Here is a 25,069-nt window from a genome sequence, read left to right on the forward strand (position 1 = left end):
ATGACCCAGAGCAGTTCCCCACAATCCATCTTTCCTTCTAACCCATCTGGCAAGTCTCCCATGGCCCAGGGTTCTGGCCAACTTTAACAAACTCTGCTCATTCCTTAAACCAGACAAGTCCTTTTCCTTTGTCCTTCTTTCTTCCCCTTCAACTCTTCTGCCAGGAGGAGGAGCCATGGGCTTGAAGCTTGCAAATTTCTATACTTTCGTATGTGTGTTCTCCCACTGCTTGGCCAGGAGATCTCTTCCATATCCAATAACAATATGTGAGGGCTGTTCAAAAAGTAAGATGACTTTTCAAATTGCGTGGGCAACATAGATTCAATTATCGGTCTTTTTTGTTATGTTGGTACACGTCCTGAACATATGTTCACAGTTTAAAGTGTACAGCATATTTCCTTTTTCTTTTTTTGTCAGATAGAAAGGTTAGACATGTTTTAGTGTGCTCAGAAATGTTCAATTATTATAAAAAAAATTAGAGCAAAGAATTTTCATCAAATTTTGTGTGAAAAATGGAATCAAGTGCTCGAAATGCTTGAAATGTTGACAGTGGCATGCGGCGAATCTGCTCTATAATACAAAAAATGTTTACAAGTGGTACAAGCTCTTCCAAGATGGTCAAGATGATGCCAATGATGAACCTCGCTCTGGACGGCTCAGCACACCAACAACAGATGATAAAGTCGAAGCAATGAAGAAAATTGTTTTGGAAAATAGTCAAATTACCGTAAGAGACATTACTGAGGATGTTGGTATACCAGTCAGCTAGTGTCATGTAATTTTTTAAAAAGGTCTGTTCCAAAACTTTGCAATTTTTATCACAACTGTCGCATGACCATCGCTCAGGAGCTCTTGAATGACATCAATGACGATCCTGATTTGCTCAAAAGGGTCATAACTGGTGACAAAACATGTGTTTACGGTTATGACGTACAAACCAAAGCCCAATCGTCCCAATGGAAGCATCCCGAAAAGCCAAAACCAAAAGAAGTATGGCAAGTTCGATCAAATGTCAAAGTTTTGCTCACTTTTTTTTCCCTCTCTCAATTACTGTGCGTAGTGCATCATTAATTTTTGCCTCAAGGTTGTATGGTCAATAAGGAGTATTACCCTGGCATTATGCACCATCTGTGAGAAGCAACAAACAAACACACACACACACACACACACACACACACACACACAAATAAATAAAACATAAAAAAATATCCGGAATTGTGGAAAAACAATTCATGTCTTCTGCATCACAACAATGCACCTGCTCATTTGTCGTAGCTTGTGAGAGATTTTTTGGCCACAAACAATACGACAATCATGCCTCAGCCACAATATTAACTGGATTTGCCCCCTGTAACTTTTTCCTGTTCCCAAAACTGGAGGGACATACGAAAGGACGAAGGTTTTCAACAAATAAAAATTGCATCTCAGGAAGTACCCAAGGCTGTACAAAAAAGTACTTATGAGAAGTGCTTCAAGGATTGGAAGAAGTGTTGGCACAAGTATAAAGTATTTGAGGGGGATTAATGTGAAGAGGACAACACAAATATTGATGAATAAATGAATATTTTTTCATAAAAATATAAAGTCACCTTACCTTTTGAACACACCTTGTATTTTCAAAAATGTATTATTTCATTGATATCCTATATATCTTACTGTTATAAATAGTAGGTATCTGCTGTCTGTTAAAACTAGGGCAATGGCAGGTAGTGAGCAGGGAAAGAGTAACACACCATGTACTACTACTACTACTACTACTACTCCTCCTCTCCCCCCCCCCCCCCCCCTCCCTCTCAGAACCAAACCCTGGATGTGTGTGGTTGAGAAACCCTCCCCTTTAGTGTATGTACAAATCACTGTTGCTTTCACTGGTTTAAGAGCGCTCGCTCTCTCTCTCTCTCTCTCTCTCTCTCTCTCTCTCTCTCTCTCTCTCTCTCTCTCTCTCTCAAACTTCCTGACAGATTAAAGCTGCCAGGAAGTTTCATATCAGCACACACTCCGCTGCAGAGTGAAAATTCCATTCCGGCTTTTTCTCTATTCCTGGCAGCTTTTTTTTTTTTAATCCATAAAGGTACCTCTTTTACCCCTGTTTAAAAAATGAATTATCAGCCTTCAGTAGCTACTCCTCTTCAAGACATTGGAAAAAGAATGATTTTAATGCCTGCAAACAAAACCACAAAAAACCTACAAGAAAAGCAAATTTCAGAAGACACATTTAGGTGTTGGCAGGTTGACATGTGCAATGGCTATATTTTACAGATGAGAGTGAAACTTACCAATCGTACAAATGATGCCAGAGAGACGAACATATGAAGCCTTCGAGTCAATGTCGAGGGCGCACATATGGTCGAGGTGGCTAACTGCATCTGCTGCTTGCATCTGCATTTTTGGCAGATGACTAGGTTGGTCTGTCATTGTCTGAAATACGGTAAAAGAGAGCATGCAAAAGGTCCGCCACAAAGATTTCTAATTCATCTATTGTAAATACAAAACTTGCTAATAGACAAGAAGTACTACTATCAGTTCGGTGCAACACTTTAACTTAAGTTTCACTATTACACCCATCCCATGCTAAGATACGAGGACTACCATTGAGTCAACAGCAATGAAACCAGTAGAAATCTAAGAGCCTATAACCTCTATTGTCTACAATTCACTTCAAGGAAGTGCCATACTTAAATGTAACTTACAAACTACTGAAGAATAATATAAAACCTGTTAGCTTTGCTTGATCACACTAGAAACAAGGGATATATTCACCAGCACTGCTTAGCCACTATGCTAACTATGACCTCATATATTCACAAATTATAGCTAGCATAGCTAAACCCACCAACAATATGAAGTATTGTTGAGGTCTACTCATGTTGTTAATTCCTTTAAAAAACTAAAATATCTGACTACGGTAAAAAAATAGGGGCTTTAGTGAATGAGTGACAAAAAACAAAAGCGGGAAGGAAAATTTACAGCCAATGGAGACTGCGCACACTGATTATAAAATGATTGGGAAGGAAACAGGCTACACCATTTTCAAAGGAACAATTCTGGTATTTGACTGGAGTGATTTAGGGCAAACATGGAAAACATAAATCTGAACAGCCAGAGGGGAATGGGATCCGTCGTCCTCCCAAATGTGAGTCCTGTGCGCTAACCACCACATCCTCTCGCTCGGCTGCTCACAACCAAACCATCATCAGCCAACCTAACCTAGACCTCGGGCTATGCTACAGTGCAATTTGTCACCACAACTGTCATAACTAAATAAAAATAAAGTGTCAACAATAATGATACCAGTCAAAGCAGAACAGCAGTATCACAACCTTCATAACACCCCTATCTTAATACTAATGGTTCAGAGCTAGTGTTTTATTACACTTTTGACCAATTACCGGGGAACCTCTCAGTTACTATCTGAATGCTTAGATAATTCATCTCACAACAAAGGCTATATTGCTGAAGCAACAGCAGACTGCAATATCTATTCTTAATTGTTTGTGTTTCAGGCAAGCAAACATCTGAGCCTCTCTGTTTAAAGAAATAAAAACAAAGGAACTATACATAGATTGCCAATGTAATGGTATGGTTGTATTTTTGTAACTTTCTAGACAGTATCAACTCCTCAATGGGCAAACTACAGTTTGATTCATAAATAAACAAAATTTCATGCAGGAGTCTTATGAGTATTGTCAGTAACAAGACCGCAGGTTTTTATGTGCACCTTGGTCTGGTCACATAATTTTACATGTACAAATTATGAGAAACAGGTAATAATTACAACCAACACAGGTGATTCTATCCAACAATATGTATTAAATCTTAATGTAGTGGACATTATATTGAAGCATATTTCCATTGCTCTTAAACTCTCCTTTTCCTTTTTGTTTACAATCTCTGTTTTGGTATTTGTAATATTACAACATGTGACAAAAGGTAATGCACCAGCATTAACTTCTTAATTAATCAGGACATATGTATTCCTATACAAAACCTGAAAGATATAATACAAGACCAACAGAACATCAAATGACTGTAGTAGACTACCTGACTACACAAGTTTTCTTTCATGTAAATACTAACCTCTCCCAAACATTCTATAGAATACTATTAATGAAGTTTACCTCCACCATTCAGATATGTTCTAATCTCACCTACTTGAGTCTTCAATCTTATTGAGAAAAAAATATATAAAAAACCATACGCTTAAGTGAAACATTACTGTGATTTACACTGACCATGACAATAGTCCTCAAAGTTAAAGAGACTCAAAATCAGCTTTATTCTTTTCAGCAAATCAAAATTTGCTGAAAAGTAAGACTATACAAATCAGACTGCACTACACACTTGGCTCGCAAAACTTCTTGCAGCACACTGTCAGTTAAATGGTATCAACCAACTACATGCAAAGCAAAGGTGCAAAAGATACTTACAAAGTTTAAACTGCAAGAAAAATTAAGGCAAATTAAAGCTGGAAAACAGAAATCGATATGCTCATTACACCGATGTGAACTGAGACACCAGTTCTGCACAATGTCTCTTGTGATGTTAAAAACTGCTCTCCAAAACTAAGCACAAGCTGCAGCTCATGAGAAAAACTATAAACAATGAACAAAACATGCAGATAGTCACTGTACAAAATGAAATGCACAAGCTACAGCATGTTTACATAACATTCACATCAACAAGTGTTATTTGCAAGTGAAAAGGGTGAGCTAAATAACAAAACTGAGGAGACTTGGCGATCTACGGTATACAAAGATTCTGGCGAGCTTATGCTTTTAGCATGCGCTCATAAAGAAAAAAATTCTACAAAAAAGAAAAATACTTTTAGTGCCAAACTTTACAGGGAAGAGATGTTACAGGAACTGCGAGAAGTAAAAAGCCGCATCCGTGGAGGTCATAATATACAAACAGAATAAAGTGATGCAGCTGTTTTTCCATCAAACTACCACACTGACCTTATCAGTATCGTAAACAGTTGACCAAACCATACTTCTCCTTTGATTTACCAACCTACAGGCACCAGACTGCAAGAAAAATTGAATACGGATGAGAGGTGATACACTGCCCTTGAAACAACCTACTACAAAGTTAAGGCCCCCTGCAAGGAGTGGCCTTCTCATAAAATGCTACCTGAGTGACTGGCAACACTCCCAGTCACTGAGCATTGGGCTCTGGGCCTAGTCTAAATATAGAAGCTCAGAAGTTCACTCCGAACAGTCTAACACACACAATTCACTGGGTCATCAGTGCCACTCGAAGTTATGCTTGGTGTCACATGAAAGCATTTCATCTCAGTAGTATGTAAGTTTTTGCTCACTGGAACATTTGTTGTGGTACTTATATACTCAACTAATTATATTCATGATAAATATTATTTTTTGGCACATATAACTTTAACAAAATATGTTTATGGCTACTAACTAACCATTTAATTATAAACCAATTAGTTATTCCTAGTCAGGAGTTTCTTTATTGTGACAGGTAGTCAAGTTAAAACAATTTTGGTTTACATTAGGAAACACTTCCGTTGACTATCTGACATTTGCATAAGCACACTATCAAAGATTTTTACAACTGTATTTTACTCCTTTTTGTTCTGAATTTAAGATTGACCAAAGTGCAGATCTTATTTCCTTGATTACTCTCAAATTGTTGCAATGGCCTGTTAAACTACCAGTGTATCAACACACTGTCAAGTGACAATATTTCTAACTGTTTTAAACAGATTCCTGCCAAGATTCACATGTTTGAGACCCAGCCAGATTCAATTACTTGTACTTTATTTTATGCATAAAGTCAGCAGCTACCCCAGAATATTATCCCACAGCACACCAGGAAATGAAAATATGAAATGTGTTATCTTACAGAATTCTGTGTCAAAAGTAGAAAACTATTCTGATTGTAAAAGTATGTCTACTTCATTGTTTTTCTTAGTTTAAATTTTCATGAATATCACTGTGCAGAACTTTGAATCTTATACTGCTTATCTTTTTTTGTTGATGCACTTGCACAAACACTAATGTCAAGCTTACTATACAGTAGTGCAGGAAAATAATGTGTCCAGAAATATAGTTATTACTTATTACTGAAATTCATAAATTACTGGCCATCAAATCAATTCACAAACGAACAGCTTGATTAGCACTGCACGTTTGTCAACATGCAACATAATGTCTAATGTCACTGCAGACAGGACGTTCTGCATCTTTGGACACACAGTATAGCAACCGATGATATTTGTAAAGACATTGACATATCAGTGTACTTATTGCTTTATATGGGGCATCAGGGGGAGATATTATCCGCTAATGTAACTCCATTCCTGTAGCAAACTCTGCATTTGCTTCGAAAACTTTGGAGTCTTAATAAGAGAGACAAATAATCACAAACCTACCTGCACACAAAGCACTAAAAATGTACGTTGCGCCAGATTCCTTTAAGCTACAACTGAAAACCAGGGATCCCAAGCGCCTACAAATTAGATTGATGTATCCCTTATGATGTTTAGAACGCCGGCTGAGTGGTACATTATGTTACTTAACACACCGGCAGCTAATTATACGCAACAGTTAACTTTTAATTTAGTTATCCATTCTTACAGTCTGTGAGCGAGGTGTGAACTAAAGGACAACGGTTATTCCTGGTATCCGTGTCCTTACTCTGGAGGATACGAAAAGCAAAATTTATTCTATTATAACAAAGGCCAATATTATCTTCCAACTTAATACCTTCTGGTGTTTCCCGCCTATACTATAAAATATTTCGCTTTAAAACGTCACAACTCTTTAGAAGTTTACACACATTCCGGTTAACAACCAAGAATGATTTTAGCTATAAAGATATTCGCCTGTCAAAACTGTTTAAACGAATGTCAAATCACGCGCACTTCAAAGGGGAAGTTAATGAAATAATGAAACAAGCAAAAACGGAATAGCACAGTGAAATGGTGAAAAGGGAGTGTCTTGTATGCGGTCAATGGCATTACGTGACATTTATATTGACTATTTTTCACAAGTTTACGAAAAAACAGCCTTTTCGCAGTTCCGAATTTGATTACACTGTGACCTTCTGCAAAATAAAACTCAATTAGTCTTGTATTACAATTACAAATAACGTGGGGTATTTCACAAGTGCCAAATTCCTGGAACTGATGCCGTACCTTCTTAACGTGGAGCTGTGCAGCTGTCTCGAAATCCTTTAGCCGAGTGCGAAAGGACGTTAGAGGTCAGGCCGTGTGGTAGAGAGTTTCCCGTCACCCGGCACTGAACGATCAATAAAAATCCTGTTTCCTGCAACTCGACGCTCTGATAATCGCTATCACAAACGCAGAAGACGTATCCTAAAAATCGGCGAGCAATTTACAGACTGGATAGAAAAGGCATTAATCTACGATTATATACTTATTGCAACGTAAAAATGTCTTTCAATCAATAGCGTAGTCTCACGGCCGGATCAGCTGTTCCGCCAAGGACGCTTCCGCCAGCCGCGAGAATTAAGCAGTTGTACTAAATCATCAATTTACGGAAGGAAGTGAGACATCTCGACGGCCAGGGAACAAGTGTAGACTTGATAAAACAGTCCTCTATTCGGTTAACTGACATTCTATGCAAATATAGCTGTCATAAAAAGTTTTAGCTTGCGCAATGTCATCTCAACGTGTGGGAAATCAATCTACATAATAAACCACTTTCGGCACTACATTGAGAGAATTAAAAATAAAGCATAAGCTCTGTTTCCAGCGAATGCAGATGACAAAAGCATCATTGTGAAAGACGTGGGAATGTAATGTAAATGATTTAGCAAATAAGGTATCAAATAAACAGTGAAAGTGAACATTTTCAAATTTTGGGACTGAAAATAGATGAAAAGCACTCTTGGAAGTATCATATTCAGGATCTCATGCAGAAACTAAATGTTGCTATCTATACTACATTGAATACGAATCATCTCCACTTCCTGTAGCTCTGAAAAGCGAAGGCTTGTGCGGTTTGTATATTTCCACTCTACTGTACAAAGTGGCATATTCTGAAACACCGCTGCCCATTCACAAAGAATATTCTTTGGGCAGATAAAGGGCTGTCAGAACTAACTCCAGAATCACTTTACGAACCTCCAGCTGTCTTACAATTCCAATTCTGCCATCCGTATATGGAAAAGCTATTTGCACTAGTACAACACATGTTTAATCTGTATAAAAATGTGCGCACTATTTTGCAGTTTTCATCTTCAATAGTCTAGCAACAGTATTAAAAATTTAAGCATAAAATTAAGATTTCCAAATGAAATTTGAAAGGCTTCCTTGTGGCACATTCTCTTTTGTTTACAGGAATTCCGCGTAACACACCGACGGAAAAGTAGCTATATTAAGAAATAATTACTGTCAAGTAACATTTCGCGGCCAGAAGCCTTGGCTCAATTATCAGACCACCAAAGTCAAGCGCTGTCGGCTACGGCAGGGGTCTCCCAACTTTTTAGTCCGCCGGCCACATTGACTCTTCCACTAAGTCATATGGGCCATGATCTACCTATTGGGTTTAAAGCACCCTAGCACGCCATGATCACCGTAATGTAAGGCTAAAGGAAAGATGAAACCGCAAAAATCTAAGGGTCCTGGGAATAGCTAACACTGAAACGAACTACGATTTTTATTTAATTACATAATTTTGATTGGTGGACGTACCTGACCGAAATTCTGGCGTATTTCACCGACAAAAAAGTATGTCACTGCACATTCTTCACGAAAGCGTCCTGCAAAGTTAACGAAATCTCAAAATCATTGTTAGCAACACTGTTGCTGCAAGACGAAGAGGTAGAGAATGTCAACGTATTGTTATTTCAAGCGGCGCAACAATAAGTTTAGATATGTAGTCTTGTAGCAAGTAGCATATATTTGATAGTTCTGTTGCGTGATTGGTCCGACAATATCGCGGTGTATTGGTCGCGATAGGCCTCGAAACTCAATTGTTGACAGTATAGGTACCACCTCATATATTTGGCGGGCCGGATACCGGGGATGGCCGGCCAGCTAACGGGGGCCGTAGTTTGGAGACCCCTGGGCTACGTCATGGATGTGTGACCGTTCCAGTCTTCCTAGCGCTGTTGACAAGCCCTTGTGAGTTCAATTGAGGAGCTACTTGGCTCAAACGTAGCGGCTTCGATCACGAAAGCTGACAACGACGGGGAGAGCAATGTGCCGACCACAAGTCCCTCTATATTCGCATCCAGCGACGCCTTTGGCTGAGGTTTACACAGCGGAGCCTTTCGAGGTCTGTTCAGACGGAGGACGAGAGTTTAGTGAAATTTCGCGAATGCATTTGTCTGGGTACTTGAAGCAAGCATGCAAAGGTGCATGTATTGTGTTGAACAGGTGCCTGATGTCAATACGTGGGATCGAGTTCCATGCCTCTTGCACTTGGTGGGTCAAGTGGAGGGGGGAGGGGGAAGGAGGTTTAATGCTGAAACTTCCTGGCAGATTAAAACTGTCTGCCGGACCGAGACTCGAACTCGGGACCTTTGCCTTTCGCGGGCAAGTGCTCTACCAACTGAGCTACCCAAGCCCGTCCTCGCAGCTTTACTTCTGCCAGTACCTCGTCTCCTACCTTCCAAAATTTATAGAAGCTCTCCTGCGAACCTTGTGAACTAGCACTCCTGAAAGAAAGGATGTTGCGGAGACATGGCTTAGCCACAGCCTGGGGGATGTTTCCAGAATGAGATTTTCACTCTCAGCGGAGTGTACGCTGATTTTGAACTTCCTGACAAATTAAAACTGTGTGCCGGACCGAGACTCGAACAGCGTACACTCCGCTGCAGAGTGAAAATTTCATTCTGGAAACATCAAAAAATTTCAAATGGCTCTGAGCACTATGGGACTTAACTTCTGAGGTCATCAGTCCCCTAGAACTTAGAACTACTTAAACCTAACTAACTTAAGGACATCACACACATCCATGCCCGAGGGAGGATTCGAATCTGCAACCGTAGCGGTCGGGCGGTTCCAGATTGTAGCGCCTAGAACCGCTCGGCTACCCAGGCCGGCTCTGGAAACATCCCCCAGGCTGTGGCTAAGCCATGTCTCCGCAATATCCTTTCTTCCAGTAGTGCTAATCCTGCAAGTTTCGCAGGAGAACTTCTGCAAAGTTTGGAAGGTAGGAGACGAGGTACAGGCGGAAGAAAAATTGTGAGGACGGGTCGTGAGTCGTCGTGCTTGGGTAGCTCAGTTGGTAGAGCACTTGCCCGCGAAAGGCAAAGGTCCCGAGTTCGAGTCGTGGTCCGGCACACAGTTTTAATCTGCCAGTAAGTTTCAAAACCAGCGTACACTCCGCTGCAGAGTGAAAATTTCATTTAGGTTTAATGCTGTGGGTGATGTCCTTAGGTTAGTTAGCTTTAAGTAGTTCTAAGTTCTAGGGGACTGATGACCATAGATGTTAAGTCCCATAGTGCTCAGAGCCATTTGAACCATTTTTTTAAACGCTGTTTGTGGATGACGCTGTAGTCCCATTATGTCCCATATCTGCTCCATTGGAGACAGATCTAGTGATCGAGCAGGCCAAGGCAACATGTCGACACTCTGCAGAGCATGTTAGGTTACAACAGCAGGAGCGTTATCCTCTTGGAAAACACCCCCTGGAATGCTGTTCATGAATGGCAGCACAACAGGTCGACTCACCAGACTGACGAACAAATTTGCAGTCAGGGTGCGTGGGATAACCACAAGCGTGATCCTGTTGTCATACGAAATCGCACCAGACCATAACCCCAGATGTAGGTCCAGTGTGCCTAACACGCAGACAGTTTGGTTGTAGGCCTTCAGCTGACCGTCTCCTAACCAACACACGGCACTGAGGCGGAATCAGCTTTCATAAGAAAACACGACAGACCTCCACCCTGTCCTACAATGAGCTCTCGCTTGACTCCACTGAAGTCGCAAATGGCAGTGGTTTGGGTTCAGTGGAATACACGCTACAGGGAATCTGGTTTGGAGCCGTCCTTGAAGCAACCGATTTGTAATAGTTCATTGTGTGTGTGTGGTGCCAACTGCTGCTCAAACTGCTGCTGCAGATGCAGTACAGTGCGCCGGAGCCAAACACAATGGTGTTCCCTCCCGGTACTGACACGGGGCCATCTGAAGGCCGGTCTTCTTGAGACCTACATTCTCGGAGCCACCACTGCCTGGGATCATGTACGGTGGCTGCATTCCTGCCAAGTCTCTCTCTCCAGTATCACAGAAGGAACATCCAGCTTCTCATAGTCCTATTACGTGACCTCGTTCAAGCTCAATGAGGTGTTGATTAACAACGTCTTTGTTGTCTTAAAGGCATTCTTGGGTAACATCAGCTCACCACGTCCTACCTCAAAGGTAACTAACGCTCATGGTCGTTACATTATGTATTTAAAGCATACCTGATTTGCATCCCCATAGTGGCGCTACTAGCTCCACTCTTATGCTGCTGCTGTTGTTGTTGTTGTTGTTGTTGTTGTGGTCTTTCGTCATTCCCACATTTTAGTAAAACGCCAAGGTCAGTCTTACTTGATCACTGTTCCTGTCCAGTAGCACAATCTTTGCAACATGTGAATTACGAAGCGTAAAAGAAAAAGGAGCAAAATATCTTTATACAAGTAGCGCAAGCTGTGCTGTAGGTTAAGCCAATCAGTCACCCCTCAAAAAAAGGTGAACTTATATTTACGTAACATCAAATATTATAGCATATATTTATATTAAAGTAATAATAAAGCATCAGAACGTAATAAAAACGCGAATGTTAGGAAAAAAATTTGGGAGTGTCGAGTCGCGAACCACCGCCTCTAACTGACAACTCTTTTCAGAACAGTGACAGTACCTCATGACGCTGAACCAACACCACACATCTTATGTCTAATCATGGTATGTTACTCCTTGCTGAAAACCTTAATCGTAGATATGTTACTAATTGAAATTTAATAATAACAAATTGTATCAAGAACAATGCGTTTTGGGTGGGTCTTTAGTGTGTCGCTGCCTTCAAATAGCCTACTCTCATTATACGCAAGTTACAATAATCCTTTTGCCACGAATATGATATTTCTCATTATTTTATAACGAATCACACAGTTAACGACGGGTTTTCCAGTGATTCTCAATTTGCTGGTGCTCAGAAACGGCATATATACGTAAAGGCTTGAAATGAATGCCAATTTGGCGCCTCACAACTCTGTACTGAAGGGAGACGGCGTGCGTGTGACGTAGGTGGCGTTGTGACATCTCATTGGTCAACGCTCAGACGCACGCTCAGAATATCTGACATGCCAGATATTGCTCTGCACGTTCGGAAAGATTCCCGAACGTGCTATTCCACGCTATGACGTCAGAAACTCGGCACGCTCAACGTTCGGATGCGCGGTCCGTGTGCCGACGGCTTTAAGCTGGCTTCTCCATCAGGTTCCCTACCTCAAACTGTTCGGTGGAGCATCCTCTACATCCTGCTAAATTTTTATACAAATGGTATCCGAATATCCCAAAACCCGAAATCAGTTCCCAGTTGCCTATCTACCAGCTCTCAGGAGCAACGACAATCTGATTTTCAGTACTTCGCATTATTAAGACCCAATTTAAAAATTTCAATTGTTGTCATAATCTTCCCATTAAGAGCTATATTCGAATAGTTTAACACAGTAATAGAAGTAGAGGGTGGCGCACGAAATGGGTTACCATTTTGTATTTGAATATAAACTTTATTGTCAATACCATATGAAAGGAACATATACTACAATGAAGAGCCGTCCATGGAGATTTGCTCTAACTCAGCACATGCTCAATATGTCCACCATTTTGTTTCCTAACTTACTTGAAACGAACACTGAAGTTAGTGATCACCCTACGGCACATGTCTTCCGTAATTTCACTGCAAGCTTGAAGAATAAGTCTTGTGAGTTCCATTAAATCACGTGGACGTTTCGGTAAATTTTTTTCCTTTCGGTACCCCCGAAGAAAAAAGTCACACGGATTGAGGTCTGGACTACTGGAGGGCCAATTTTGTCCGTCATTGAAGCGATCTGGAAACCTGAGTGAAATGATTCGCATGTCGAAATGCTCGTTTAAAAACTCCAACACAGTGTTTGCAGTATGTGGCCTTGCTCCATCTTGCATGAACCACTGTGTGTTGAAGGGCAAGGCAGTAGCAAGAAGCTGTGGAACGAAGCTATTGTGAAGCATGCTCAAATAACGCTCGCTGTTCACAGTTTCTTCAAAGAAAACGGGTCCAATAAGTCCGTGACTGGAAATTGCTGCCCACACTGTAATCCTCGGAGCTTAATGTTGTCGCTCATAAAGCACTTGTGGGTTTTCAGTGGGCCAAAAGCGTACATTTTGTTTGTTAACCACACTGTCTGAATGAAAATGCGCCTCGTCTGAAAACGTTGTTGAGAGTTTCTTCCCTATCCTCTGCCCACTGAGCAAACAGTAGTCTCTGCTGCTTGTGTTCTTCAGTGAGCTTCTGTGCACATGACATCTTGTATGGGTACATGTGGAGGTCACTTTTAAGAATGCGTTGAACGGAGCGTCTGGATATTCCCAGTTGCACTGCTGCCTTTCTACACGATTTCCCGGGTCTTCTCTGTACAGCAACTCGTACCGCTTCAATATTCTCCGGCGAACAAACAGGCTTAGGCGGAGGTCGCTTCGCTTCCAATACTGTTCCTTCCTGTACAAATTTATCGTACAACCTGTGGATGGTCTTCTTGCAAGGGACCCATCGTCATGTTAAACTGTTATCGAAAACGCCTCTGAGTCACAACAAGGGTTTTCGTTTCATGAAAAAGTAACACAATTGCCGATCGTTGCTGTGTCGTCAGTCTTCCATTGTCAGCCATTGCTGCTTACTAGTCTCCTAGCGGCAGTATCGTGAATTATACGTCATTTCGTAACTCATTTGTTTTTCCGAGTTCTGCTGGTACTGCTGTAGAGATCCCAGTGGGATATCTAATGTGCGTCGTAAATTGTGAAAGAAACAATTGGTAGCACATTTCGTGCGCCACCCTGTATTACAGTTCGACCTGCGGGTTGATCTTGAGGCATGGTAAATGACCGCGCGCTAATACCTGGATTTGATTCATCCAGTATTTGAGGATGAGAGCACTTACCAAATCACAACAAACATTGCATGTACACATAGGTAACAAAAGTCCTTGGATATCTCTTAAAATCGTGTCGGACCTCCGTTTGCCTGTCGTAGTGCAGCAGCTCAACGCAGTATGGACTCAAGTCGTTGGACGTCCCCTGCAAAGATATTGAGCCATGCTGCCTCTATACCACCACCAAAATGAGGCCCCATACTCCATGGAGCGTAGGGGACGATTTGGGAGACCCGCACCGCCGACTAGGCAAGGTCCTAGCGGAGGTGGTTTGCTATTGCCTTCGTCCGACCGTAACAGGGATGATGATGGTGACACAACAACACCCAGTCATCTCAAAGCAGAAATAAATTCTTGACCCCGTCGGGAATCGAACCAGGGACCCCGTGCGCGAGAAGCGAGAACGCTACCGCCTTTTTTTTTTTTTTTTTTTTTTTTTTTTAGAACTCATTTTGCTCGTTTCCGTTCATTGTATCTGCTCGGGGCGGACGTCGCAAGACATCCGTTTGCTTTCGTCGTTGATCCATTGACTCACTGTTTTTATTACAGAGGGCAGCGAACCCCCTGACCGAACACGCTGAGTTACCGTGCCGACTCAAGACCCTGAGCTGCCTCTATAGCCATCCACAATTGCGCAGGTGTTGCCGGAACAGGATGGTTGCACATGAACTGACCTTTCGATGTCCCATAAGTGTTCGATGGGACTCATATAAGGCGATTTGTATGGCCAATTCATTTGCTCGAATTATCCCCAGTTTTCTTGATACCAATTGCGAACAATTCTGGCCAGGTGACATGGCGCATTGTCATCCATAAAAATTCCACTGTAGTTTGTGCACATAAAGTACATGAATGGCTGCAAATAGTCTTCAGGTAGCCGAAGATAACCAGGATCCAATTCTTCCATTCCATGTGAACACAGTCCACACCATTGTGGAGCCTCCACCGTACCTTGTTGACAACTTGGGTCTATGGTTTGATGGGATCTGAGCCACACTCCAACCCTACCATCATCTCTTACCAACTGAAATCAGGGCTCACCTGACCAGTTGTCTAGGGTCAAAATGTTATCGCCCGAGCCCAGGAGAGGCACTGCAAGCTAAGGGCTGTTAGCAAAGGCACTCGCGTCCGTCATCGGCGATGATGAAAATTTGTGCCACAACTGGACTCGAACCCGGATTTCCCGTTCATCACGAGCGGTCACCTTACCATTTGGCTACCTGAGCACGACTCACGGCCAAAGCCAAACTTCCGTATGTCGTCAACGATGCGTCTAGAACCTCTACTCGCACATCCGTTATACAGGGTGGTCCATTGATAGTGACCAGGCCAAATATCTCACCAAATAAGCGTCAAACGAAAAAACTACAAAGAACGAAACTCGTCTAGCTTGAAGGGGGAAACCAGATGGCGCTATGGTTGGCCCTGTAACAAATAAAAAAATAAAATATAATAATAAAATATAATAATAATAATTTGTAATATTAATAATTGTTAGTTTGTTTGGATAAGTAATTGAGGGATTAAAATTTTACGCCGTGAATTAATCGAGCTTCGCACGTCCGAAGATGTACGGAACGTAGCCAGGGCTCATTATGTATTTTTTTTGTAGACAGAGTCTGATATCTGACCTCAGCATCAATCATGAAAATGGAGTGACTAAAACTACTAAAACAAAGAAAAGCATACGATTAAATAAACATATATTCATTTCAACATATACATTACGATATAAATTACACTTACGTAAAATTCTAGATAAATAATGGCAGATCATTCACAAATGAGAGCGACTTATTAATTCTGCGCCTCTTTTCTGCTAATAAATATCAATATGGCTAACTGTGGAGCCGCACAAAATATTAAGTCCTTCTAGGACAACGAATGACATGAGAGTGTTGATGCCTACTCGCTGTGACAAGAGAGCGGTGTTAATTGCTTTATTTTGCATTCTCTTGTCTTAAAAAATCGATACATATAATCTAAGTTAACTAAATTAAATATTGTCTGTGCTCGAGTGCAAATGGTTCCTTAAACTGCCCCCCAAATTGCGAGAGCAAAGGTGTACCACCTGCAGCTGAGCAATTTGTTGACGTATTTTCTTTATTTGTCATGTCATGAATCATAAGTTATTACGTATCTTGTTTCACAGATTCAACATACTTAAAATATCATAAAATGTCATACATCCACAAAAATACATAAATAATAATTACATACAAGATCAATGAAAGTGAAAAGAAAATAGAAAAATATTCGCTTCCGAGCAGTATTGAACTCTGGAACTGCAGCATCAGAGACTAGCGAAGTGGCTCAGTGCTATCACTGCTAGCATGCATACAGTTCTCAATTTTATGTAACAGTTCTACACAGACTGTACCTAATTTCATATTTCGTATTCACTTGTGCTCTTACTTTGTAAAAATTTTGTTGGGCATATAGTCCGTTGTTCTCTTTCACTTCAAAATGTTATTACACATGTTCATTCAATAAATAAAATTAATTAATGGTTTTGTGCATATTCAGAGATATGTGAACATATTCTCTTTAGAATGTCACTTGGTAGTAAAGGTTTATACTGTGCTAAAGTCTTTGCACTTTAAAATAAATGTCACGTGTCACACGTTTTGTTTACGTTGAGACGAAAGTTCTTGAAGAAACAAGTTGGAGATCAAGAATCTCGCAACGATGCGTGCTTTGGAAGACATAGTTAAAATGTGGTTTCGTCTTGGTAGGAATTCATGGTGTCAGTGGTTCCATACTGACCAGTCCGTGTTACATCTACTCAATAACCTCCATATTTCGTCTTCCAAAAAGCGTATGTCGTCTCCTGGATATTGTGTCGTCGTTTCGTCGAAAAGTGTGCCGTGATTTTGCTACTCACGTCACCTATAGTGTCCCATCATGAGCGCAGTGAACCGTTTTTTTTGTAATATTTGCACACAACTTGTTCATACATTGTTCGTTGCAAAACAAAATGTTCGTTCACAACAGAGAGCACAAAACATAACAAATATCACTTCACTTTGAGTACAGTTTTCTGTTACATATTTACATAGATATAAAAATTTTCTGTGAAACATGTATCTATGCATTTACACTACATTGTTTCGTAATACATATACATATTTTATATTTTTCAATTGCATTAAACTAGATATTTACAAATACATATGGGTCAGACATAAAAAAAATTATCTAATAGGTTCAGTGTATTGTGATACATTCAGAAAATCCATTTTCTTTTATAGGTCTCTTCCCCTTTTTAATAAAGTTTTCTTTTTAAGTATATTTTCCTTTACATCAGTACTACACAATAAGTGTTCTTCCTCATTAAATGTTTCCTGCAACATAAACTTTCATAATAGGTTAGAAAACATCCTTGAGATGATCTGTCCTGAAAAGTCATGATTACAATAAGACACGACACGTCACATCCACAGTCAATTCCAAATTAGCACATGCACAAAGTATCATTTACAAATAAAATAAATTATATAGCCTTGCTCAGTTAATCTCATTTGTCATTTCCTGTAGAGTGTTTTTTTTTTTTTTTTTTTTTTTTTTTTTTTTTGTGTATGTTGTGTTCATGTGGATTGTGGTGTGAGTGTGAATAGCAAATCAAGTGTCTATCATGCCAATTAATATATCAGGTTCAGAGCAGCAATTGCCTCCGGTCATTTAGTCTGTCAGCTTGTCTGCAAGGTATTAACAAATATAATCAGTAACTGTGCTTTGCATGAAAATTGTTAGTTCTTCCTGTGTCTTATCTTCTTGCTGCTGCTGCTGCTGCTGTTACTGCTGGTGCTGTAAAATGTAGATACTTAAGATTATAGCTTATATCTTCTTCTTCCAGCTTGAAGTACCAGATGTGACTTACCTTGTTTTTGTATCAGCATACTCTGTTAAGGGCTAAAAGTTTTCAAATCTTTGTGAGGGTACAAACCTAAAATTCTCTTATTCTTGGGGTTTTGTAACAGATATGCTCCTGGGTGTGGTATATCAATGATTGTGTAAGGACCTTCATATAGCGGACGCCACTTAACATTACGTTTTAGAGGTAATGATGATTTGTAGTGGGTCTTAAGTAAAACTTGCATGCCTATTGTAAAGTTTTGCCTTCTTTTCAGATTAGCACCATAGTTCTTATTTCTAATGTCAGCTTGTTCAGTAATTGCCATGAGTACTTCCCTTACCTTTTCCTCGTGTGAAGGTTTGGTGTCAGAAAATTTTGGTAGTGGGTTGCTCCATTCATTAGTTTCCTTTGTGTCAAACATGATTTCTCTGGGAGTGTAGGGTGTGTTGTATATATTTAAATTGTTGTGTATTTCCTCAAAAAGTGCTAGGTAATGTATCCAGTTTGTGTGCTGTGTTGAGGTATAAGTTCTCATGAATCTATTTAATTCTCTAAAAACTCTCTCACAAGGGTTGGCTGATGCATGAAACTTTGAAATAAAGATGCTCTTAATGTTATTGTCCTTTAGAAATTTTCTCCAGGTGAATCCTGCATAATACTTGGCGTTATCTGATAGAATGGCTTTAGGTTTTCCACAGTATGGCATGTAATCATTCGTGAATCTTCTGATGATGGTGTTTGCTGTGGGTGACTTAATGGCAAAAAGTTTGATGTGCTTAGAAAATATGTCATAAAATGCTAGAATGTATTTGCAACCTCCGATGCTAGTTGGATGAGGTCCGCTAACATCTGTACAAAGTATCTCTCTAGGTCCAGTAGGTAAGATAGAGTGCAAATCTGTTTTGGTGGATTGATTTTGTGGCTTGGATTTTTGACATATGAGACATTTGCTGATAACATCATGTATTTTTCTTCTCATGTTTGGAAAATAGCAATATGTATGTAACTTGTTTAGACATTTCTTTGTTCCGTAGTGTCCCCAAACTGTGCGAGTGTGTGCAACGAGATTGTGTACAGAATCTTGTGGTATGCAAACGCACCAGTTAGTAGCATTTGTGTGTCTTTTGTAGAAAAGTATGTTGTTGTGTAACATGTATCTGTCTTGTAAAGTGTCATTGTGTTGTTGTACTATGATTTGTTTTATTTTGTACCAGTGTGGATCTGAATCTTGTAGTGTTGCCATGTTCTTGCATAGGTCTATGTAGTATTGTGTAAACTGTTTGTCTTGCATGAGTAGTATTCTGTAATCGTGTGTGTTCTCAAAGTCTGTATTGTTATGATGTAATCCTTGCGGTAGTCTTGAAAGTGTGTCAGCTATTATGTCGTCTTTTCCCTTGATGTGCTTGATTTCAAAAGAGTAATTCTGTAATGCAAGTGCCCATCGTGTAAGTCTAGGATGAATGAGTTTACATGACAAAAGGAATGTAAGTGCTTGATGGTCAGTGTATATAATGGTGTGTCTTCCATACAGATAATAATTAAACTTTTTAAATGCCCATATAATAGATAATGTTTCCAATTCTGTGGTGGAGTAAGATCTTTCACATTCTGTTAAAGTACGACTGGCAAAACCAATGATCTTAATATGTTCTGAAGTTTCTGTATTAACAAGTTGAAATAAACAACATCCCAAACCAATGTTTGATGCATCACAAGCAATACAAAAGTTCAAATTGAAGTCTGGATGTTCCAGCATGTTAGAATTTACTAAGGCTTCTTTGATTTTACTAAAGTCATTTTCACAGTCATGGTTCCAAATCCATACCTGGTTCTTCTTTAATAAGTTTAGTAAGTATCTGCTATTGAGTAACTGTTTAGGTATGAATCGTCTGAAAAACGAGCATAGACCGAGAAATGATTTTAACTGTTTCTTATTAGTGGGACTGGGGAAATGTCTGATAGCATCTAATTTTGAAGGGTCAGGTTTAATGCCTTGTGTGTTGATGATGTGTCCTAGGTATTTGATCTCACAACAAGCAAATCTAGATTTACAAATATTGGCAGTGATACCAGCTTGTGTGAATCTGCATAGTAAAGTGTTCAGGGTATCAGTGTGATCCTTCCAGGTTTTTGAGGCAATCAGTATGTCATCTACATAGTGTGTAACAGTTTCTAGTAAATCATCACCGAGTACAGAGTTTAGTGCAGTAATGAATACTCCTGAGCTTACATTTAGGCCAAATGGTAATACACAAAATTGATAAGTTCTGCCACCAAACATAAAGGCTGTATATTTTCTGGATTCTTTGCTTATTGGCACCTGCCAAAACGAATTTTTAAGGTCTATTGTAGAGAAATATTTTGCATCCAAGAACTTCTGAAGTTGTTCGTCAAGATTTTCTGGTTGTGTCCTCACAGGTAAGATAATTTGGTTGATAGCTCTTGCATCTAATACTAACCTGATACTTCCATTGTGTCTTTTCACTACATGCAAAGGGCTACAATATGGAGATGTTGATGGTTCTATAATATTCCATGTAATCATTTTCTTTAGTTCTTCCCAAACTGCAGGTCGCAGAGCTAGAGGTGCATTGTATGACTTGTGGTAATAGATTTGGTGAGGCTTGACTTCAATCGTATACATATATGTGTTGATCCTACCTGGCTTACTAGTGAAAACATCCTTATTCTTAAGTAAAATATGTTCAAGCTGGGATCTCTCCTCTTCATTAATAGCATCACATTCTGATAACTTAGAATTAATTTGTGTAAGTACATCATTCACTACCTCACCGTGTGATACAGGTTGTTGTGTGGAATCTATGTCAGTCTCACGTATAATCTGTATCTTGTAGCCAGAACAGTGCTTGTTATGGTCTACTAGTCGAGTGTCCAAGTTCAAAACTATGTCTTTGCCTTCATACTTAAAATAACAAATGCCTTTGGAGAAGTCTATAGTACAGTCCTTCTCGCAAAGAAAATCAATACCCAATATACAATTGGCAGCAAGGTTTTGGACAACTAGGAAAGGCCATTGTACGATTCCATTTCCCATATTAACAGTCACAAATACCTGCTTATTAACTCTACTTGACTTATTACCTAATGCAGTTAATATTAAACAGTTCTGAACTGGGAACTCTGGTATCTTAGAAGTTTTCTTCATCATAGTATAAAAATTGTGAGAAATCACACTGACAGCAGCTCCTGTATCAATAATTATGTTAGTAGGTATACCTCCTACAATGCCTGAGGTGGAAGACAGTACAAATCTTTTCTTTACATTGTGACATTGTGTGTTATTTATCAGATCATCAGCTAAGTTTCCACTTTCATTATATCTTAAGAATAGTGTAGGCAACTCTTGTTGTGTAAATGTTAATTTTTCTTGATTCACAGTTTCACTAGCAAGTGTGTATTCAAACATAGTTTCTAAATTGAAGTTGCCCCCCAAATGTTCTTCAGTCACGACCTGGGGCTCAGTAATGACTGGTTCTAGTTTACCTGGTTTGTCTGGTCATTGGCAAGTGTAGTTGTAGTTTCATTAGCTACGTCAATAATATTTACATTAGGATATTGTCTTTGCCAATCACCTGTCTGTTTTCGGTTGGCTGAAGTCACTTGTTGGTTTGTGTTGCTTGTTTGCACAAAATTCCCTTGTGGCATCTGAACATGATTTTGTGGTGGCGGTTGCGGTGTTTGCCACTGTCTCACATCATACTGGTTGTCGTTCTGATTAAAGTGCGGTGTAAGTGTTCCATTTCTTGTGTAATCTGTGTTGTTGTTTCTTTGCCAGTGTTTGTGTTTTGCTTTGTGTCCGTTGTTGTTTCCATTATTGCTTCTTGAATTAAAATTGTTGTTTCTTCGTTTTTTGTACGGGTTATCTCCCTGTGTATAGTTGCAGTTGTTGTTTGTGTGCAGCTGTGAGTTGTGGTGATTGTTTTGCATGTTTACTGTGTGTTGTGAATTTTGCTGTGTGTTTGGTAATGTAGCAATGTAGACATGTTGATTCCTACTGCGTGAGTTGTGTGTTGGTTCTTGTTCTTCATATAGTAAATCAACAGCATCTAACTTTTCCAAAAAATATTCAGGATCGTCGTCCGGTAAGTACAGTAATTTCTCTTTAATATTAAAAGGAAGTCTTGCTTTCAGTGATCGGATCACATCTTTTGGTTTCACTGGTTCATTAAGGAGGTGTGTCATGTTTAGGTACTTCTCGAAATATCTGCGCAGGTTGCCGTTTTTAGGATTGAAGTGTTTGGGTTCAGTGACTTGTTTGCGGATGCGTTCCTGCACAGTGGGTGACCAAAACTTATTCAAGAAGGCGCGTTCAAACTGCTCGTATGTTACACATCTGTCGCTTTCATGGTAAGCCCAGACAGCAGCGTCCCCTTGAATGTAATCCACAACGTACGCAATGCGTTTGTGGTCGCTCCACGAACGTGGGAATGCGTTCCTAAAAGCTTTTAAGAAGATGACAGGGTGTACAGTGTTTTTGCCTGGTATAAAAGGTTGGAATTTACGGTGCTTGAATAGACTTTCTTCTTCTTTGTTACGTGTTCGTCTGTTTCTTTCCGTGTAATCATTGAATTCTTCCCTGTGTGTACATGGTTCATCATCAGAATAATTGTATTGTATTTCAGGTGATGGGTATCTGTTGCTATGCGTGTCAGTGCATTGTGTATTTGAGTGTTGAAATTCGTGTGTGTACATGTGTTCATTTCCGAATCGAGATTTTCTTCTGTGTGTGTAAAAATGTGTAGTGGGTGTACTATTCTGTTGTGCTTGGCATTGAGTTGTCTTTGTTTGCATATCGTCATCGATTACTTGTCTATTGTTGTTCATGTATTCCACTACAGAATCGTGCACAATATGTGGCAATTTGTTTTGTATACATTCTTCAAAAATTTCGTGTTTGTGTGCCGTCCATTCTTTAAATTGTGAATTAATGCGAGACAAGTGGGGTTCAGCCTCTATCTGTATTGTTGTGTGAATCTGTTTGTGAATGTCAGCTACGTTTGTTTCTATTGTATTCACCTTTAAATTAATTTCGTCACATGCGTGCGTGTTTGATTCTAGTTTGCAATTAATAGTTTCACAGGTTTTTGTCAAGTCATGGATGTGATTGGCATTGTCGCTTTGTCGTAACTCTAAATTTTCGAATTTTTCCGTAAGATCGTCGACCTGTTTGGAAAGACGTGTATTAATTTCATCTACCTTTTGAGTCAGTGTGGCGAAGTCTGATTTTATGTCATTCCTGAAGGCTGCATTGTCTGTCATTAATTGTGAGAATTTTTCGTCATTATCTTGCTTAATATTGGATATGCCTTCCAAAATTGAATTCAGTATAGCGCCAAAATTTTGATTGCAAAATGAGCTTGCCCCCGCCGCGTCATTAGACGTGACGTGGTCTCTCAGGTTTGGTTCTGAATTGCTCCTCTCGGCGTTTATTTGTGTCTGTAGCGGATTATTTTGATGTGTTTGCGTGTCTGTATTAATTTCTGTGTCTGAATGTGTCTGTGTATCCATGTTTGCATTACTTGATTGTTGTTCCATTGTGTACTGGTGTCGAGTTTTTACCATATCGTGAATAAATTGTGTGCAAGAAAAAAATTGTTTAAACGCGTAGTGTGAAAATGTACTGCCTATGTGTGTGTTTTTATGACTGAGAATGATTGAGAGATGACTTTAAAGATCGAAAGTAGCATACGTGTTAATGGTGACTAGCCATGTTGCTTGAATCTTGTACAATGTCGGCCATATTGTGCAATGTAACTTGCGTATTGTTGGATCGGAATGTAATCGTCTGAATAATGAGATTTCGTGGAATTTGGAAAAAATTACTGAATGGAAACTGAATACTGAATTTAATGCTGAGAAAAATAATTTTGAATGAAAAATGTGCTTGGAATCAATTGTGGATGCGCGAGTGCTGCGTCTTACCGTGCATATCGTCTTGATGCGAAGATTGCATTTCCAGTCCAAATTGTCTCCAGATTTTATTCGTTTTCTTCAATATTCTCGTCACATAGGTTGTTACCGGTCAGGATGTACATGAAAAAGAACAATTAGTTGTAGTACAGATACAATAATGAGTCCTGGCACATAGTCGCCAGTGTAACAAATAAAAAATATTAAATCAAATGATAATTAAATATAATAATAATAATAATAATTTGTAATAATAATAACTGTTATTGTTTTGATAAGTAATTGAGGGATTAAAATTTTACGCCGTGAATTAATCGAGCTTCGCACGTCCGAAGATGTACGGAACGTAGCCAGGGCTCATTATGTATTTTTTTTGTAGACAGAGTCTGATATCTGACCTCAGCATCAATCATGAAAATGGAGTGACTAAAACTACTAAAACAAAGAAAAGCATACGATTAAATAAACATATATTCATTTCAACATATACATTACGATATAAATTACACTTACGTAAAATTCTAGATAAATAATGGCAGATCATTCACAAATGAGAGCGACTTATTAATTCTGCGCCTCTTTTCTGCTAATAAATATCAATATGGCTAACTGTGGAGCCGCACAAAATATTAAGTCCTTCTAGGACAACGAATGACATGAGAGTGTTGATGCCTACTCGCTGTGACAAGAGAGCGGTGTTAATTGCTTTATTTTGCATTCTCTTGTCTTAAAAAATCGATACATATAATCTAAGTTAACTAAATTAAATATTGTCTGTGCTCGAGTGCAAATGGTTCCTTAAAGCCCGCTAGATGGCGCTGCCATAGGTCAAACGGATATCAACTGCGGTTTCTTAAATAGGAACACCCATTATTTATTACATATTCGTGTAGTACGTAAAGAAATATGAATGTTTTAGTTGGACCACTTTTTTCGCTTTGTGATAGATGGCGCTGTAATAGTCACAAACATATGGCTCACAATTTTAGACGAGCAGTTGATAACAGGTAGGTTTTTTACATTAATATACAGAAACTTTGAACATTTTATTTCGGTTGTTCCAATGTGATACATGTAACTTTGTGAACTTATCATTTCTGAGAACGCATGCTGTTACAGCGTGATTACCTGTAACTACCACATTAATTCAATAAATGCTCAAAATAATGTCCGTCA

General features: G+C 39.4%; 1 protein-coding gene across 4 annotated transcripts in view; it reads right to left on the minus strand.

The window, feature by feature from the left end:
* The window catches only part of LOC124552234 (pyruvate kinase-like), a 146,112-nt gene that overhangs the window by 56,168 nt on the left and 64,875 nt on the right, over positions 1-25,069 (minus strand). The window contains exons 1-3 of one of the 4 annotated variants that reach the window (XM_047126512.1): positions 7,160-7,246; positions 4,956-5,024; positions 2,277-2,418 (exon numbers count right to left, since the gene is read on the minus strand). In XM_047126512.1, the coding sequence (XP_046982468.1) occupies positions 2,277-2,418; positions 4,956-4,988 (175 nt within the window). In that variant the 5' untranslated portion in view covers positions 4,989-5,024; positions 7,160-7,246. Of the gene's footprint in view, positions 1-2,276; positions 2,419-4,955; positions 5,143-7,159; positions 7,284-25,069 lie in introns of those variants that run through there. The other 3 variants (XM_047126514.1, XM_047126511.1, XM_047126513.1) reach the window with 3 other exon arrangements.

This window comes from Schistocerca americana, chromosome 10 (assembly GCF_021461395.2).
Source record: "Schistocerca americana isolate TAMUIC-IGC-003095 chromosome 10, iqSchAmer2.1, whole genome shotgun sequence".
In the NCBI taxonomy this organism is placed as follows: domain Eukaryota; kingdom Metazoa; phylum Arthropoda; class Insecta; order Orthoptera; family Acrididae; genus Schistocerca; species Schistocerca americana.